Source organism: Kogia breviceps, chromosome 9, assembly GCF_026419965.1.
Source record: "Kogia breviceps isolate mKogBre1 chromosome 9, mKogBre1 haplotype 1, whole genome shotgun sequence".
NCBI classification, from domain to species: Eukaryota; Metazoa; Chordata; class Mammalia; order Artiodactyla; family Physeteridae; genus Kogia; species Kogia breviceps.
The window spans coordinates 69,734,132-69,750,457 of record NC_081318.1 but is presented as its reverse complement, the minus strand read 5'-3'; the positions used below and the strand labels follow the sequence as shown (position 1 = coordinate 69,750,457).

Below are 16,326 nucleotides of genomic sequence, written 5' to 3'. Positions count from 1 at the left end.
AAGCAAAGACCTGCAGGACTGCGAAAGCTCAGCTCAGATTGGCTGCTTGGAATTACAGTTCAGAATATTATTGCAAATCAGAAAACAGTTTTCTTTCTGTGTCTAATATAAAGATATCCTTATTGCTTCTTCAATCTTTAAATTCATGGGATAGGCTGTATAAGGAGAGATCTGGTTGCTTTCCTGAGCCATTTATGAACAGGTACACTGAAACCTCCTGCAAGGCATTCCTTGCTGAAGATAAGAAGACAGAGATATAAAGAAAAGTGAAAAGTTCTGGTTTTGAAGAATGTGTGTGTGTGTGTGTGTGTGTGTGTGTGTGTGTCCAAATTATCAATGCCCTCAGTGGTTAGCTTTCTATTTTGAGGTGGTTTAATGCAGGCAGTTTGCAGATCACAGTCTATCAGTAATGAAAACTCAGTACAGTGAATCTCAGAAAGTCAGCTCAGAGCAGGATGTTTGTACAGCAGGAGTTGTATTCGGCTCCCTTGAGTCATCCTGCCAAAACACGTATAAGATATCAATAGTTGCAACCTGAAAGCTGCAGAGCTACAGCAAGGAGTCCTAATAGCCACTTGCACAACAAGAATTGTCAATGAATTAAATACTTCACCACTAGTTTATTTCTGTTTTTTCTAATATACATTAGATGCTGTTGCTTTAAAGAAATACAAAACCAAATGTTTGTCGATAAATTTAAAGTCATTATTTGCCATATTTTTCTGAATCCAACTAGTATTCCAAAAGTATAATTATTTTCACATAAAGGTTCTTGGGTTTTGTTGCTTACATTAAAAAGAAGCCTTTGTACCAAAAAGGCTCGAAGACTTGGAGCACACTTTAGTTGTTTCTGCAAAATGCTGGATAATAAAAATTGTTATTGGCATTACCATATCTTTATGGGTATAGAAAATGGAGAAAGTGTATCCCTGTTTTTTTGCTTTTGTCTTTTTTGAGTGAGATGTTGTGTGACTACATACTATGACACAGATAATAACTGGTCAGTTCAATACAAGGCATCATCTGGATTTGGTGACTTAGCAACTCATCTTTTTAGAATTGGCTAACGCTTAACAAAGGTTCCCACTTGCTCTATCAGAACATGAGAAAATTTACTCCCTAAAAATACTAAGCATTGATGGTCCATCCTGCTTCCCTTGCAGAGTTCAGTCGATTTAATTTGAAACATACACCAATATGAGTTAGGTGTTTCTTTTTAGGAAATTTCAGTCTTTGGCTTTATTAGCATCCCAAGTATCCAGCTTTGCATTTTATGGTCCCTGGATAACCCTAGTGATTGGCTAGTGCAATTCACTTTGCTAGCTAGCTAGCTCACTTCCTCACTCATTCATGGATCTTACCTTGTCATTCACTTTGCCATTCATAAGCATATGCTTCACAGTAGTGTAACTAACATTCCCTGAGAATTAAATTTGGAATACTAGGAAGGAAAAAAAATTAACAAAGAGACATCCATGGGGTTGGTTTCTCTGTGCTACGAGTCCCATAGAATATTTTTGTGCACTAAAGTACATGCCTACAACCACCTACCCTAACAGGCCTGCACTGAGAGTCAAAGAATTAGTTCACTGAAAGAAACCTGCACTGATGTATTTTAACCAATTCAAAACCAATATATAGAATTTGAGTAAATATTACACTAGGGAGAGAGTTTTGTGGGTGCAAGTTTTTAGTTAAAAGATAAAGCTCGCAGTTTCTAAATGAAATAAATCATTTTACTCAGATCTTATTCTTCAAGGGCAGTGTCCTCATTTTAACAAAATGTTAAAGAAGTATGTATGTTTAGGGTAATTTTTTCAGGATGGGAAGATGGGAGCCAGCACTGCAAAATGGCACAATCCAAAAGCCTTGGTTCTATACCCCTCTCATTAGTCTTCATTTCTCTGAATTTCAGATTCTTCATCTACAAAATGAAACAATGGGGAGGTGGGAAAAGAGGATATAACCCTTAAGGTGTCTTCCAGTACTACAATTTCTTAAATATAAATTTAAAAGCAATTCCCTTAGCTATAAGAATATATACAACTATCTACTTATTTTCTTAAAATATATATGTATCTATTTCTATATTGTAGATTTCTATGGAGAGCTTCATATCTTATCTATATGGATCTATAGCATATAGAGGTAGAAGATGATATAGATAGGTAGATAGACAGATAGACAGATGGATAGATGGTAGATATTCATACTACATATTCTTAGGAAAATTCTGTGGAAGGTAGTTTTTTACTCGATTTGCAAGTGTTCAATCTCATCTAAGCCTCAATTCCTGTTGTATCCCATGGTTGTGCTACAATCTGAAGATTTCAAAAACTGCTAATTCTCTTTTGTTTTACTGACTTTTTGCTTACCTGTTTGTCTTCCATATCAGATTTGCCATGGAGAAGATTTCAGTGTCAGCATTCTTGCTACTTGTGGCCCTCTCCTACACTCTGGCCAAAGACACCACAGTCAAACCAGGAGCTAAGAAGGACACGAAGGACTCTCAACCCAAACTGCCCCAGACTCTCTCCAGAGGTAAAAGTCAGCTTCTTGTCGGCCTCCAGTTATACTTAATTGGTAAAGATTTAATACTCAGAGCTGAGAGTTGTGTGCTGAACACAATTTTTATGTGTTGGTTCTAGATTTATCAAAGTTTATCATTGTTTCTGCTTTCTCTAGAGGCTTTTGCTCTTCTTTAGCATCAAGTATATACTGATCCCAGTTTTACCACTGCTTTTCAACAGCTTTGGATCTGAGAATATAATCACTTTAATATACTGGTTCATTTTGTTCTAGGTTGGGGCGATCAACTCATCTGGACTCAGACATATGAAGAAGCTTTATACAAATCCAAGACAAGGTAAAGACAAGTTTTACAGAATTCCCTCAAAGCTCTCAAGAGCACCATCTAGTGATCTTTAGCTACACATGAAATCCTACTCATTAAAGATTACCCAATCTCTCTTTGTCTCTTAAAGCAATAAACCCTTGATGATTATTCATCACTTGGATGAATGCCCACACAGTCAAGGTAATTTATACTTCTAAATATAATTTCCTTTATAGGCTTTTAGTTCTAGGGCCAGGGTCCAGATCACTCATCTTTACATCCTTAGCACCTAGCACAGCTGAATTTAAAAGAATATTTTATGTAGTAAAAACATATTTTAAAGTAACTTCAAATATTTCCACAGTTTGTATTAGCCATTGGTTCACATTTTGGAAAAAAAAAAAAAAAAAGCTCTAGAATTCATCCTTGACGTCTTGTTTTCTCTTACATCTCACATCCAATACATCATCCAATACCATTGCTTTACCTTCACCATATATCCGAAAGCCAGCACCAGCCGCATGGGCACACCACCTGTGCGGTCACACAGGACTCAGTGCTTAGTAGGTTCCTATGCTTGTTGTAAAGCTCTGTTGTTGCTGTCTTAAAATTCGTAATGATTTTTGAACAAGAGGCTCCATGTTTTCATTTTGCAATGGGCCGCATATATTATGTAGGTCCTGCCCAAATCCAGCCACTTCCGATTGCCTCACTGCTACTGCCCTCATCCAAACCAAGTTTAGATCTTGCCTTGATCTGTAACAGGCACCTACCTGGTCACCCGACAGTCAGTTCTCCACACGGAAGCCATCATATCCTAACACTCATGTGCTCGAGTGGCTTCTCATCACAGGTAAAATTAAATCCAGATTCCTGATCGTGGCCCAAATGGCTGCACATGATCTGGCCCCTGGCTGCCTTTTCTTTCTTACCACTCTCGCCGTGTTTTCCCTCCACTGCATCTAGCCTGGCCATTGTGCTTTCCCTCAAGCATCCAAACCCATTCCCAGTTCAGGGCTATTGCTCTTGCAGTCCCCTCTGCCATGTGTGACATATCCCTAACATCTTAGAATGCAGCACCCTCTGACGTCTATGTCACCTCCTCAAAGAAGTCTACCCTAACCACTCTGTAGCTTTTAAACCTCTTGCTTTGCTTTCTTTTTCTTCAGAGTACCGTTATCTTCACCTAAAATTATTTACTTGTTTATGACCTGTCTCTTACACAAGCATTAGAGCTCTATGAAGAAAGCACATTATTTTTTTTTCTCCACTGCTCTATTCCCAGTACATGAAACAGTCCTGCCACATAGTAACCACTCAGTAAATATAGGTTAAAAAAATAAGGAATGAATGAATGAGTGATCGGATGAGTCAGTAGCGAAGCAAAGCTAGTCAGTGGCCTAGATATTACTTCACTAACCATTTGCAGAAAGGGCAGAGTTGAATATTGTATTACAAATACAGTTCAACTTAAAATCCAACAGAGAATAGTGGTTTTAACTGGTGATGAAATGAATGCTTAACAATCTTTTTTTTTTTTTTTTTAACAATCTTTTCTTTACATCATAGCTTTAAAGAAGACATTTGCTGAAAATAAAGAAATCCAGAAATTGGCAGAGCAGTTTGTCCTCCTCAATCTAGTTGTAAGTTTACTCTTCATCCTGCCATTTCTCTGTGGCTTAGAATTTGAAATGGATGGTTCATTTTCCCTATACATCTTAGTCATACTGCATTAATGGGGATGTGCTCCAAATATCTCATCTCATAGATTACAATGAGGAAAGATTTTATTTCTTGCATGTCTACATTTTTATTTAGCAATTAATAATTTTATGTTGTCTGAAATATACTCTCCTGTGGTCCAGAATTTCTCTGCTGCTGTAATAAGTGGACCGTTTTTGTCATTAAAAATTCCTTGCTGTGCCCCTTTCCCCTGCAGTCCTGGCTGCTCTCCACCCATTCTTAGTCCGTGTGCCCTCTCTCGGAAGAGGTGGCTCTCCAGGTGTCCAAATCTAATCCTTCCACATGTGCTGTGGCCTCATGCTTTCCCGTCCTACTTCTCCATCACCACCCCTCCTGATGGTCAAGCTTTCTGCCTTTACAAGTTCTTCTGCTTGTTATACAAACAGTATCCACTTTCCTTCCAAGAGCAAACAATCAGTAAACTACTCAGAAAACTAATCTCCGGGCTTCCCTGGTGGCGCAGTGGTTGAGAATCCACCTGCCGATGCAGGGGGCGCGGGTTTGTGCCCCAATCCGGGAGGATCCCACATGCCGCGGAGCGGCTGGGCCCGTGATCCAAGGCCGCTGAGCCTGAGCGTCCAGACTTTCCAGGTTGACAAGTTGGCTTTTTCAAGGAGTATCCACGCCAGCGGTTCTTCCCTCACCTCCCTTCCAAGGCTCCTCTTCCTCCTTCTACCCCTTAATATGAGTGACTTCATGAATCTCTACTTGTCCTGCTTTGCTTTTTATATTTTATATTCTCTATGGACAATTTCATCGGCCTTCAATCAAGCCCTGCTTACCGCTAACTCCCACATCTTCCCCAAACATGCAACAGCTTCCAACTTAGCCACACAGCCTAGTTCCAGAAATCTCGTAATCAGCTTCAACTCAACACATTCAACACCGAATTTATCAGCGAGGCCCAGGTTTTTCAAAAAGCTCTTTTTTCTCTATTCCTTATTCCATTAGAGTGTTATTCTAGACTTGGTCCCCTCCCACTCACCTCCGGCAGTCAAGAAGTCCTGTGGTTCTAACTTTGAAATATTCTTGCTATGGGTCACTTCTCTATAAATTGAGGCCCACTGTTTTAGCGTAAGAGTTTGTCACCTTGCCTAGCTTATTGCAGTATTACTAAGTGGCTCCCTGCCTACAAAATAAATCCCATCTAATCCCACATGATTGTCGGGGTAATCACTCTAAAAACCAAATTGCAATCATGGTACTTCTAACACCCCTCCAGTGGTTTCTTTTTTTTTCTTAATATTTTTTCTTTTTATTGTGGTAAAAGTCACATAATATAAAACATACTATTTTAACCATATCTAACTGTACAGTTCAGTGGCACTAAGTACATTCACATTGTTGTGCAACTCTTACCATCATCCATCTCCCGAATTTTTCACCTTCCTAAACTGAAGCTCTGTCCCCTTTAAACACTAACTCCGCATTCCCCCCTCCCCCCCTACTGTCACCCTTTGGCCCCTGGCATCTACCAATGTACTTTCTGACTCTATGAATCTGACTACTATAGGTACATCACATAAGCGGAATCAAACAGTATTTGTCTGCCCCTAATGTGTACTGGAATGCATTTCTAAGGTTAACCTAATATGTGTCCTGCAAACAGATTGTACCTTCTTTTTTCTTCCCTCTGGGCTATATAGTAGGCCCTCACCAGCCATCTACTTCATACCTAGTAGTGTACATATGTCAACCCCAATCTCCCAATCCATCCCATCCTCCTCTCCCCACTTGGTGTCCATACATCTGTTCTCTATGTCTGTGTCTCTATTTCTGCTTTGCAAATAGGTTCATCTGTACCATTTTTCTAAATTCCACATATAGGCGTTACTATACGATAGTTGTTTGTCTTTTTCTGACTTACTTCACTCTGTATGACAGTCTCGGTGGTTCTTATTTATTTATGAGCAGACGTAAACATTGTGGCATGGTGTGCAAGGCCAGTCACAAGCCAGCACCTGAAGTAGCTTTCTAGCATCTTCTCTCACTAGTGCCTCAGGTATCCCTATCCTTTAGTCCCATCCAAACACTTGGTTATATAAAGCGCTAGGCCTTTCCTCTCCCTTTGTATAATCTTCCCCCCTCCACTGCCTGGAGGGACCTCCTTTCCTATATAACTGACTCCTATTCACTTTTTAAAGATTCCTCTTTACCCACTTCAGAAAGTCCTAGAGGAACCTGCAGATGAGGCTAAATGTCCTGATCTGGGCACACAATGCACGTGTATATCCTTCATCATAACATTTCACCCCCCGGATCCTAAATAGTCCTTCTCCTACCTGTATCTACCTGTTAAACAAAGACAATTTAAAAATGATAAATGGATAGATGAATTCTCAAGATAATCCTGTTTTTGCAGATTCTCTAAAAATGACTTCTGTTTTTTTTTTTTTTCATTATGCTAGCTCCTCCTACCTCATCCAAGCTCCTTCCCCAAACACTGTATGCCTTCCAAATTCTCCCTTACTGATTTTTTTGGCTCTTTGTTCACCACATGCATCAGCTTTTTACCTCATGTCCTGCATCACAGTCTGCTCTGTCTTATTATTTCATGCGTGTAACTTGCCTCCGCATCTATATTATAAACTCTCTGTGTTAGAGATGTGCCTTACAGTGTCTTAAGATGCCTAGCCCAGGAATGGACACACTGTTGTTTTAACAAGTTTGAAAATAACTGAAGAATATAAACAAACTGAAAGCTGCTTTTTTTTTTTACATCTTAGTATGAAACAACTGACAAACACCTTTCTCCTGATGGCCAATACGTCCCCAGGATTATGTTTGTTGGTAAGTAAAAGTGACAATGAGATAAAACACACTCTGGGGCTTCCCTGGTGGTGCAGTGGTTGGGAGTCTGCCTGCCGATGCAGGGGACGCGGGTTCGTGCCCCGGTCCGGGAGGATCCCGCATGCCGCGGACCAGCTGGGCCCGTGAGCCATGGCCGCTGAGCCTGCGCGTCCGGAGCCTGTGCTCCGCGACGCGAGAAGCCGCAGCAGTGAGAGGCCCGCGTACCGCAAAAACAAACATACAAACAAACAAACAAAAAAACACACTCTGAACATTACACAAGTGCCGCCCCATCTCTGCCTCTGTCCTCCACACCTTCAGGTGCTGCTCCACCATCACCAAGGCCACGACGGAGCTCTGCTGGGGAGGTTTAACTTTCAGTTTCACAACCTATTTTTATTAGGAAATGCAAGCTTCTACCTACTTCTATACATGACATTTTTTCTTCATCTCCTCTTCTGCCACAAGTACACCTAAGAAGGAAGCACCCTGTTTAAACGTATTAATCATTTCCCTGAATTATATCAGGTCTGCAAATATTTAATCAGGCAAACTTTTGATTCCTGTGCTGGATTTTTCTTTTTTTTTTCTTTCTTTTTTTTTTTTCTGTGTGGTACGCGGGCCTCTCACTGTTGTGGCCCCTCCGGTTGCGGAGCACAGGCTCTGGACGCGCAGGCTCAGCGGCCATGGCTCACGGGCCCAGCCGCTCTGCGGCATGTGGGATCTTCCCGGACCGGGGCACGAACCCGTGTCCCCTGCATCGGCAGGCGGACTCTCAACCACTTCGCCACCAGGGAAGCCCTTTCTGACATTTTTTGATCATTATTTCTAGGCAAGTTATGAATATGGGCTGAAAGAAAAAAAAAAAATCAAAGGAGACATGCTCCTTCCTGCCACTGGTACTTTTCATGTGCCGTTCCCTCTGCTGGAAAGATTTTCTGCTTCCCCCCTCGGTACCCCCAGGTCACCTGGTTAATCACTGTCATTCACTGACCTGCTCAAACTCCCACGATGTGCTCTTGTGGCACCATGTTCCTCTCAATGGTCACTCTTTCCTCAGTTTTAATTTTGTATTTATTGGGTGATTGTTTAATAAATATTGCCCCCCATGTGGCAGGGACTAGATCTTCTTCAGCTCACCATCATATTTTCAGCATGACCCTGTGGTAGGCTCACAATAAGTATTTGTTAAATGATTGAACAAATGAATTGAGTTTGGCTTTGATCAAAGTGATACTGATAAAAGGGCAATCCATAATTAAATCCATCACATAGCAGACCTCACTCTGATCAAGCAGATCACCTCTGTTCACACTAACCTATAAAACAGGGGCAAGAAAAAGTGAAGGGAGAAAAGGAAGAAGGCTGAACTAGAGCTAATCTTACAGATTTGGTTTTGTTAGGATTTAGAAAATTTAGACCCTTAAATGAAAGGGCCCTTATAGGTCATCCAGTCATACCCTCTGCAGGAATTCTTTTCAGAGTGTTCCTGTCTAAGGGCTTTTTAACCCCCGTTCAATTCCTTTGGTCATAAGAACTAGGTCCCAGGCAGCTTGCTCTTCCGGCTCAGTAGTTCCCCACGAGGCCTGCACATTAGAATTGCTTGGAAGATCTTAAACATCAAGCTGCCCAGGTTGCATCTCAAACCAATTAAATCAGAATCTCAGTGGCTAGGATGCAGGCGGCAGTCTTTGAAAGCTCTGCAGATGACTCCACTGTGCAGCCAAGGCTGTAAGCCAACGCTTGGGAGTTGAAAAAGCTTTTCTGATGTCACTGTATTATGAGGATGAGACCCTGTGTGTGTGTCCTCTACACCAATCAGAAGTAGAGTACGTCTTAAGTCTTTCTTGAACAAACGAAAGTCTGCTTCCTATAATTTATGTATGCTGGTCCTAGTCCGACATTCTGAAACGACAGGGATTGTCCATCAAGTACTGGTGACAGACTTGGCATCCATGTGGCTGGGCCTCATCTTTCCTCTTCATCTAATTCTCAGGACACGGACCATAGCCTCCTTCAATCACTTATCTCAAGGCAACGTTGCTAGGCCTTTGCATATCCTACTACCTCCCTTCTGGATGCATCTTATTTATACCTGTTTTTTTCCTCATTAACTGATAACTTCAAGTAAACATAAAACATGAAAAAAAAAGGATTTAAACCTATAGGAATATATGTATAAGGGAAGATGCCTAAATCTCTATTTTTAAAATGCAGCTACTTAACAATAAAGTAAAAAAACTACATACTTATTCTACCTTGGCTGGTCTTAAGGGCTTGCATTTTTATTCATTTAAAAAAAAAACAACAACTTTGGTTTGGAAAACTAGCATTCGATGTGAGTTCCTAATTATCCAGGTTGCTCTTGGTAACATATTTAAATTACAATATAATCATTTCAAAAACTTAAAATAATTCTTTAGTAGAGAATGCCAGTGTTTTCACCAAAAAAACAAAACACCTTCCCAAGAATGTATATTATCTTATTTTCAGGTTACTATAGATAGGACAGCAGGGTTCTTAACCTTTTCCACAAATAGCACTGCACGGCTGTTGAATGCTCCCAGTCTGGCTTTGGGTACCGGCTGCAGAGGCCAGGTTGCAGACTGGATGGAGTAGAATCTCATCCAGCAGGACACATTGTGTTCTTTTCATGGGATGTGGATAAACATGTAGGCTTCATCATGCAATAGGGGTTATTCTGAAACATAGTACTCCATTCCCTTTGGCTTTTTCTTTGTAGACCCATCCCTGACAGTTAGAGCCGACATCACTGGAAGATACTCAAATCGTCTCTATGCTTACGAACCTTCGGATATGGCTCTACGTAAGTGTTACCTCCTTTGAACATCTGTTTCACTGCTGTACTGGGAGGAGAGCCCACATGGGGAGGGGAGAAAAAGCTGTGTTCAGAGACCCCAGAGAACCAGTCTGACCCTAACTGGCCTTGTGTCCTCCAGCAAATTACATTCAAGCATTGATCTCACTTTTTAAAAAACCCAATTAAAGATGAGTTATTTAGATTAGGTATCTTTTCCTCTAGGAGAATCCTAGGACCATATTACCTCCTTTTCAGGTTTCTCTTAGCTCACTTAACTCCTTCTATCACAGACCTGAGCGCAGTAGTAATCATACCATTACAATAGCAATAGTAGCAATCTGCATGCTGTGTTAAATGCTTTTCTCCAAGTAACAAAAGTAAAATAATTTAGTCCAGTTTATTAAAGTTGAATTCAAGATCAATTTTAAAGATCAGTAGGAAAGACGGTTCCAAACAGTTGCCAAGATACTGACTATTTTTCATCATCACAGAAATTTCTGTTGGGTGGCACCAACCTAGAACGGTATGTTGGGAAGGATTATGAGGTTGTGTCTGGGCAGCAGGAAAGAATGTCCTGGTCCATTATCAATGTCTCCAGTAGGTTCTGGGTGCGCCAAGGGAAGCACATTCCAAATGTATTGACCATTCTTGACATAACAGTATAGATCTTAATAAGGCTTTGGGTTCCTTAAAGGCAGGTATTCTGCACAGGTAATATCACCGTGCCTTGTAAAAAAGGCAGTTAATAAACACTGGAAGAGAATTAGATTATAATAATAAAAGCCATTTCACATACTTTTAGAAAAAAATTTACAAGGTTACCAACATTCACGCTGTATCTATCAATATGATTTCTGATGATGTGCTGACTCTCATAACTTTTTCCCACATTAGTGCTTGACAACATGAGGAAAGCTCTCAAGTTCCTGAAGACTGAATTGTAGAGAAAAAACAAAATCTGTGAGCTCCTCCCTTTGTGTTGGGCCTTGAGACTTGGAACCAGAGGAGATTTTAGAAGACTGTGGAGAAGGCAGAAGCACTGGTGAACCTACTGATTAGATTATGGTTTCATGTTACAACAGCTCTTTTTTTAAATTTGGTTTTAAGTATACATGTATGAAAACAATATCTTATACAACCATAGTGAGCCATGATTTTTAAAAAAATAAATCCTTTTAGGGGTGTTCAAACTGTTCTTTTTTCCCCCAATTTGGTGTTTCACAGAAAAGCTATTCAGTTCATTCACCAAATAGGATTTTCAGACACACAAAATGTTCAAAAAGAGGACAAGACAAACCTAGTTCAAGAATGAAGCCCAAAAACAAAGTTATCATCTCATCTCACTATAGTTTCTCTCTGGGTGACTAAAAGTAGACATGAGCTTGAACAACAGAAGTATCAAACAATATGCTCTAGTGTGAAAAAATATTTAGAAAGGCATCCCATGAAAATCAATACCTAATTGAAGACCACCCCTCCTCACCCTGGCCAGAAACTCCAATGGACACTCTTGAATTTAGCAATCTAATTTTAGTTAGATTTTGCTCTCAGAGAAAGCCTCTGGCAGGTAGCTTTCTCCTTCAGAAGACTAATTTTGTAAAAAAAAGGTCATTCAAAGAACATCTGTATCCTTAAACACAACCCTAATGAAATCGTGAAAATTAAACTCATAATATATTTGGTTTCTTAAGGTTTTAGAGTACTGGTCGGGAATAAATTCAACTGATATGTTCACATCTTCTTCACCCAAATGTGACCTGCTGGGTAAAGAGCAAAGGGCACTGACATCATGTCCATGTGGTAAAGATCAGAGGTTACTACTTATCTTTGGAAGAGGTGAGAGAGAGGAGGTGCCATCAGATAGGGGAGCACTTTAACTACTTTTAACTCTTTATTCTGCTGACAAAAATTAGAACCATGTATTAATTACTTCACTACATATTTAATCTCACATTCATTGTTAGATAAAATTCCTTTATCACCCAAACCCCACAGACTTCTTTGGCCCCTGAATGGCTGCAACGGTCTGTGCAATGCTTTGCCTATTCGTTATCTATTGCTTGTCTTAATTAACTTATTTTGTTTGTTTGTTTGTTTGGATACAGGCTTTTCTGAATAGATTCTTTGGCATTATTAAATTTCCCAGTTAATACTTTTTTAAATACTTTTCTCTCACACAGTACTGTCAAAGAGCTCTGCAACAGAAACCTATGTTGTTGATTTAATGACATATAAATTCTCAGCAAAAATATCACCAGAGGGATTGGGTGCCCTCCTTGTAAATACGCTTACCTACATGTACTTAAAAAGGTAAAATATCCCATTTAGAAAGCTCTCTGAGGGTTAAGTGGAGGAAAAAAACAGTTTCCACGTGTATAAACAAATATTTTGAATGTCAACTTCTAAGCTATTCAGGTTTCCTTTATTGTACAGCAAAATAGTTTTTTTTTTAATTGGGCTGATGTGAAATAAGATTAAGTCCTTAAAATTTATTGAATGACATGCTATTTTAGCCACCCATATACTTTTAAAAATATAAATACATCTCTGAGAAGTCAAATGTCACGGCTGCAAGGAAAATGAGTCTCCCTTAGAAAAGTGACAGAGCAATAGTCATTAAAAAAAAAAAATGAGCAACTATGACCCAGTCTCCTCTACTTCTGAGAATTTGTCCTAAGAAAATCATTCAAGAGAGACTGTTCTGTGAAGATGCCAATGGCAACATTATTTAAACATACCCAAGGAAAGGGGCCACCTCCAAATCTAATGATTACATAATTAACACAAAGTACACTACGTTGTCATCTATAAGTTATAAACATCACAGAGAAACAAAAAGGGTAAGTGAAAAAGAATTTAAGAATTTCTATGCTATAATTGCAACTATAGGACATGTGTACTTAACAAAGGTTAGAAAGAGAAGTTGCAAACATAAAAATGGTTGTTTTAGGCTCATGGAAATGTTAGCAATGCCTGCTCTTTCTACCAAACCCTTTACTGTCATCTCACAATCTTGCCTTTGTGTTGAAATAAATTTAAGTGAGAGCATATCTTGAGAGAGAAATGGAAGAATGCCTTAAGACTAGAGTATTATTTTGAACAGCTGAATTAAAATGTTGGTAACCTAGGGGGGATGTAAAATGGTACAGCCACTATGAAAAAAATGTAACAGTTCCTCAAAAAATAAATACAGAATTACCATACTATCTGATAATTCCACTTCTGAGTAGGTACCCAAATAGATATCTGTATACTCACATTCACAGCACCATTGTTCACAACAGGTGGGAGGTAGAAACAAACCAAATAGCCACTGATGGATGAATGTGTAAACAAAATGTGCTTTACATAGAATGGAATATTCCGTAGCCTTTAAAAGAAGGAAATGCTGACATATGGATGAACATGAAGGACATTATGCTAAGTGAAATAAACCAGCCACAAAAGGACAAATACTTCTGATTTCACTAAGATGAGGTATCTAGAGCAGTCAAGTTCATGCAGATAAAGTGGAATGGTAGTTGCCAGCAGCTGAAGGGAGGGAGGAATGAGGGGGTTACTGTTTAACAGATACAAAGTTTCAGTTCGGGAAGATGAAAAAGTTCTAGAAATGGATGGTGGGGACAGTTGTGCAACAATCTGAATGTACTTAATAACACCGAACTACGCACTTAAGACAGTTAAAATGATAAATTTTATGCTATGTATATGTTACCACCTTAAATTTATTTTTTATCAGTTTTATCTGAGGGTAGGAGGGAGAGGACTAACTTTGAAAAAAAAGTTAGTAACAAAAATCATCTGTAAAAGTCATTTACATAGATGATCAACATACCTGACTAAACCTTTATTACCTGTTTTAGAACCACGGTCTTCTTCAAACGATCACCTATAATCAGCTATCTCTGCTTTGGTTTTTTGCTTGTTTGATGCCTTCAGTAATCCTAAGTAGGTACTGAGGTCTTCATATTTAGTAATCACTGTTGATAATGGGAGCTGGAGGGAGAAGAGAAAGAGCTCGAAGGCAAGCACGAAACTTTCCAGTACCCCACCAATGAGGCAGACTTCAAAGTCCAGATGAAGTCAGCCTAACTTGTTAAGAGGCCACCTGTCAAGTTGTGACCTCATTGACCTGTCAAAAGCAAGATCCCAAAAGTAAGCAGAAATGGTTTCGCCCTCCAAGGGATGTCAAAGTCCATTCTTCGACATATATTTTCACTCACAGGGGACTCCCTCAAGCCCTTCTTTGAAAATGAATTCCAAAAGCTGAATTTCCTCAGCAGAGGAGAGGACCGGAGAAGCAGCCTGGCACATGGTATAGGGGGGGCTGCTCTACCCCTTTCCCACTGTTTCAAGAGTCATTTCAACGACTACAATTGTGATCATGACATTCCAGATAAACTTCAACATGAAAAGCTGTGGTTTCTTTTCTCTTTCTCCCTCCCTCTCCCTCTGGAGTCAGGTGGAGGTGTGGGGTGAAGGGCACTGCCCCTTTAAAATTGTTTAGAAAACATTCACTGAAAACCCACCATGTAATTGCATCTGGCATAGAGAGCCTGGTGTAAAAATTAACTGCTAGACCCAAACATACCAAGTGCAGAACAACTTTATACAAATCCCTTCACTTATCCAGAAACCTGGACAACTTGGTCTTTAACCTTACTGTCACCTGCAAAAAAACAACTGACATGTGAATGATCCTATTTGTATAATCATGATGCCCAAAAGTGGTTTTCCCCTAGAAAATACTATGTAAAAAGGTGAGTCTAACTTTCTCAGTACCAGCTAAGTGGTGAAACAGTTTCATATATTTAGTCAGTGCATTTTCAAAATGATGAAAAAACTTAAAAAGGGCTAAACAAATATTTAGGAAAACTGTGGGAGGTTTTTGGCTGAAGAAACTAAGAGCTAAAAGCTACTCTTCTGGTTTCTTTTTCTTCTGAAAGGTTCCATTCAGCAGCATATTACTTAGGTTGAACATGCATAACTGGTTTTCACAAACTCACTGTCGCTTAGATAACAGAGTAGCTGAAATGAATTTAAGCTATATGAGCTTGGATTTCTAGAATTTATAACCTAACTTTTTTCCCCCTTTGTATTAGCCTTATGTTTTCTAAAATTTCAACTTTAACATCAAGTTTGACTGGGTAAATGTTCTGAGAAACATTTCTCTAAATGAAGTAAGTCCACAGAGAATGAAAGAATTTTTTAAAATAGGTTTTTTGTTTGTCTGCTTTTCAATAAATGCTAGGTTTAGAAGAAAGAAGCTCTGGAGTCTTGACTTGACCTTACAGACATTTGTTACCGCTCCAGGACAGACCATGATTTGAAACATACCTTTCTCTGAGGTCACAAAATGAGTTTGTGGCAACATTTTGTGCACAAGAGGCAGTGAGTGGCCTTCCTGTCATCCTGGGATCAGCCTGACCTAGGCAGGCTCACCAGAAGCCATTCGGGACTCTGGACAGTATTCAGAGTTTAGTAGTCCTAAAGATTCTTGCTTCTCAGTCCCTGGTCTGTAACTAGGGTGACCTAAATAAGGCCATTGCAATTAGAGCACAAACCAAGGCTATGGGTTGGTTCTCTCTGGAACAGCCCTTCCCACATAAAATCATTCGCACCAAGAAAAGTATTCTAGTAGGAGATTCCAGAACTTCATGGAAACTTCAAAATGCAATAAAGCAAACAGGGAAAATACAAAATGCCTTAAAGAAAGACGGAGTCCAAAAATCTCACTTCCTTCATGTGTCACTTACAATCTCATCTTATGGTACAAGTGGCAACATTTTTAGGGTCGCCCAGAGCTCGATATGAAATTGAAGGAGAGCAGAATACGCCACCCCACAATATGCCTCTTCGGCATTAAGATTATTTTGAGTTGATTATTTTTGAGAAATAACAGACAGGAGAAGCTCTGAAAACAGAGTAGAAATTTACTCTTCTGTAAGGTAAATTTACACTTAAATCTCCATTTGTAAAGGTGTCTCCTTCTCTGTACCAGGAAGAAAAGGATGATTCCAAATCAAAAGAAACTTTTATCAATGGCACTGGCTTAAAACTGCTAACAAACCTTATCCTTATTTACTGTGTCTTTCCTAGTAACCTCCCATAACTGGCTTCCTGATAGCCCCCCTCC

At 39.6% G+C, this 16,326-nt stretch overlaps 1 protein-coding gene across 1 annotated transcript; it reads left to right on the top strand.

Annotated features, from left to right (window-relative positions):
* The first annotated feature begins 2,402 nt into the window (after positions 1-2,402).
* Positions 2,403-12,067, top strand: AGR2 (anterior gradient 2, protein disulphide isomerase family member). The gene is made up of 7 exons (XM_067041637.1): positions 2,403-2,541; positions 2,803-2,866; positions 2,985-3,037; positions 4,406-4,479; positions 7,306-7,369; positions 10,113-10,196; positions 11,889-12,067. The coding sequence occupies exons 1-7, from the start codon at positions 2,403-2,405 to the stop codon at positions 12,065-12,067; spliced, it is 657 nt and encodes a 218-aa protein (XP_066897738.1).
* Positions 12,068-16,326: the final 4,259 nt, after the last annotated feature.

Bases quoted from the DNA above. Each gene is read 5' to 3' on its own strand.
- AGR2 (XM_067041637.1), top strand. From the start codon at position 2,403: ATGGAGAAGATTTCAGTGTCAGCATTCTTGCTACTTGTGGCCCTCTCC. The intron at 2,542-2,802 runs GTAAAAGTCAGC...ATTTTGTTCTAG, and splicing joins GCCCCAGACTCTCTCCAGAG to GTTGGGGCGATCAACTCATC. The intron at 10,197-11,888 runs GTAAGTGTTACC...TTAAGGTTTTAG, and splicing joins ACCTTCGGATATGGCTCTAC to AGTACTGGTCGGGAATAAAT.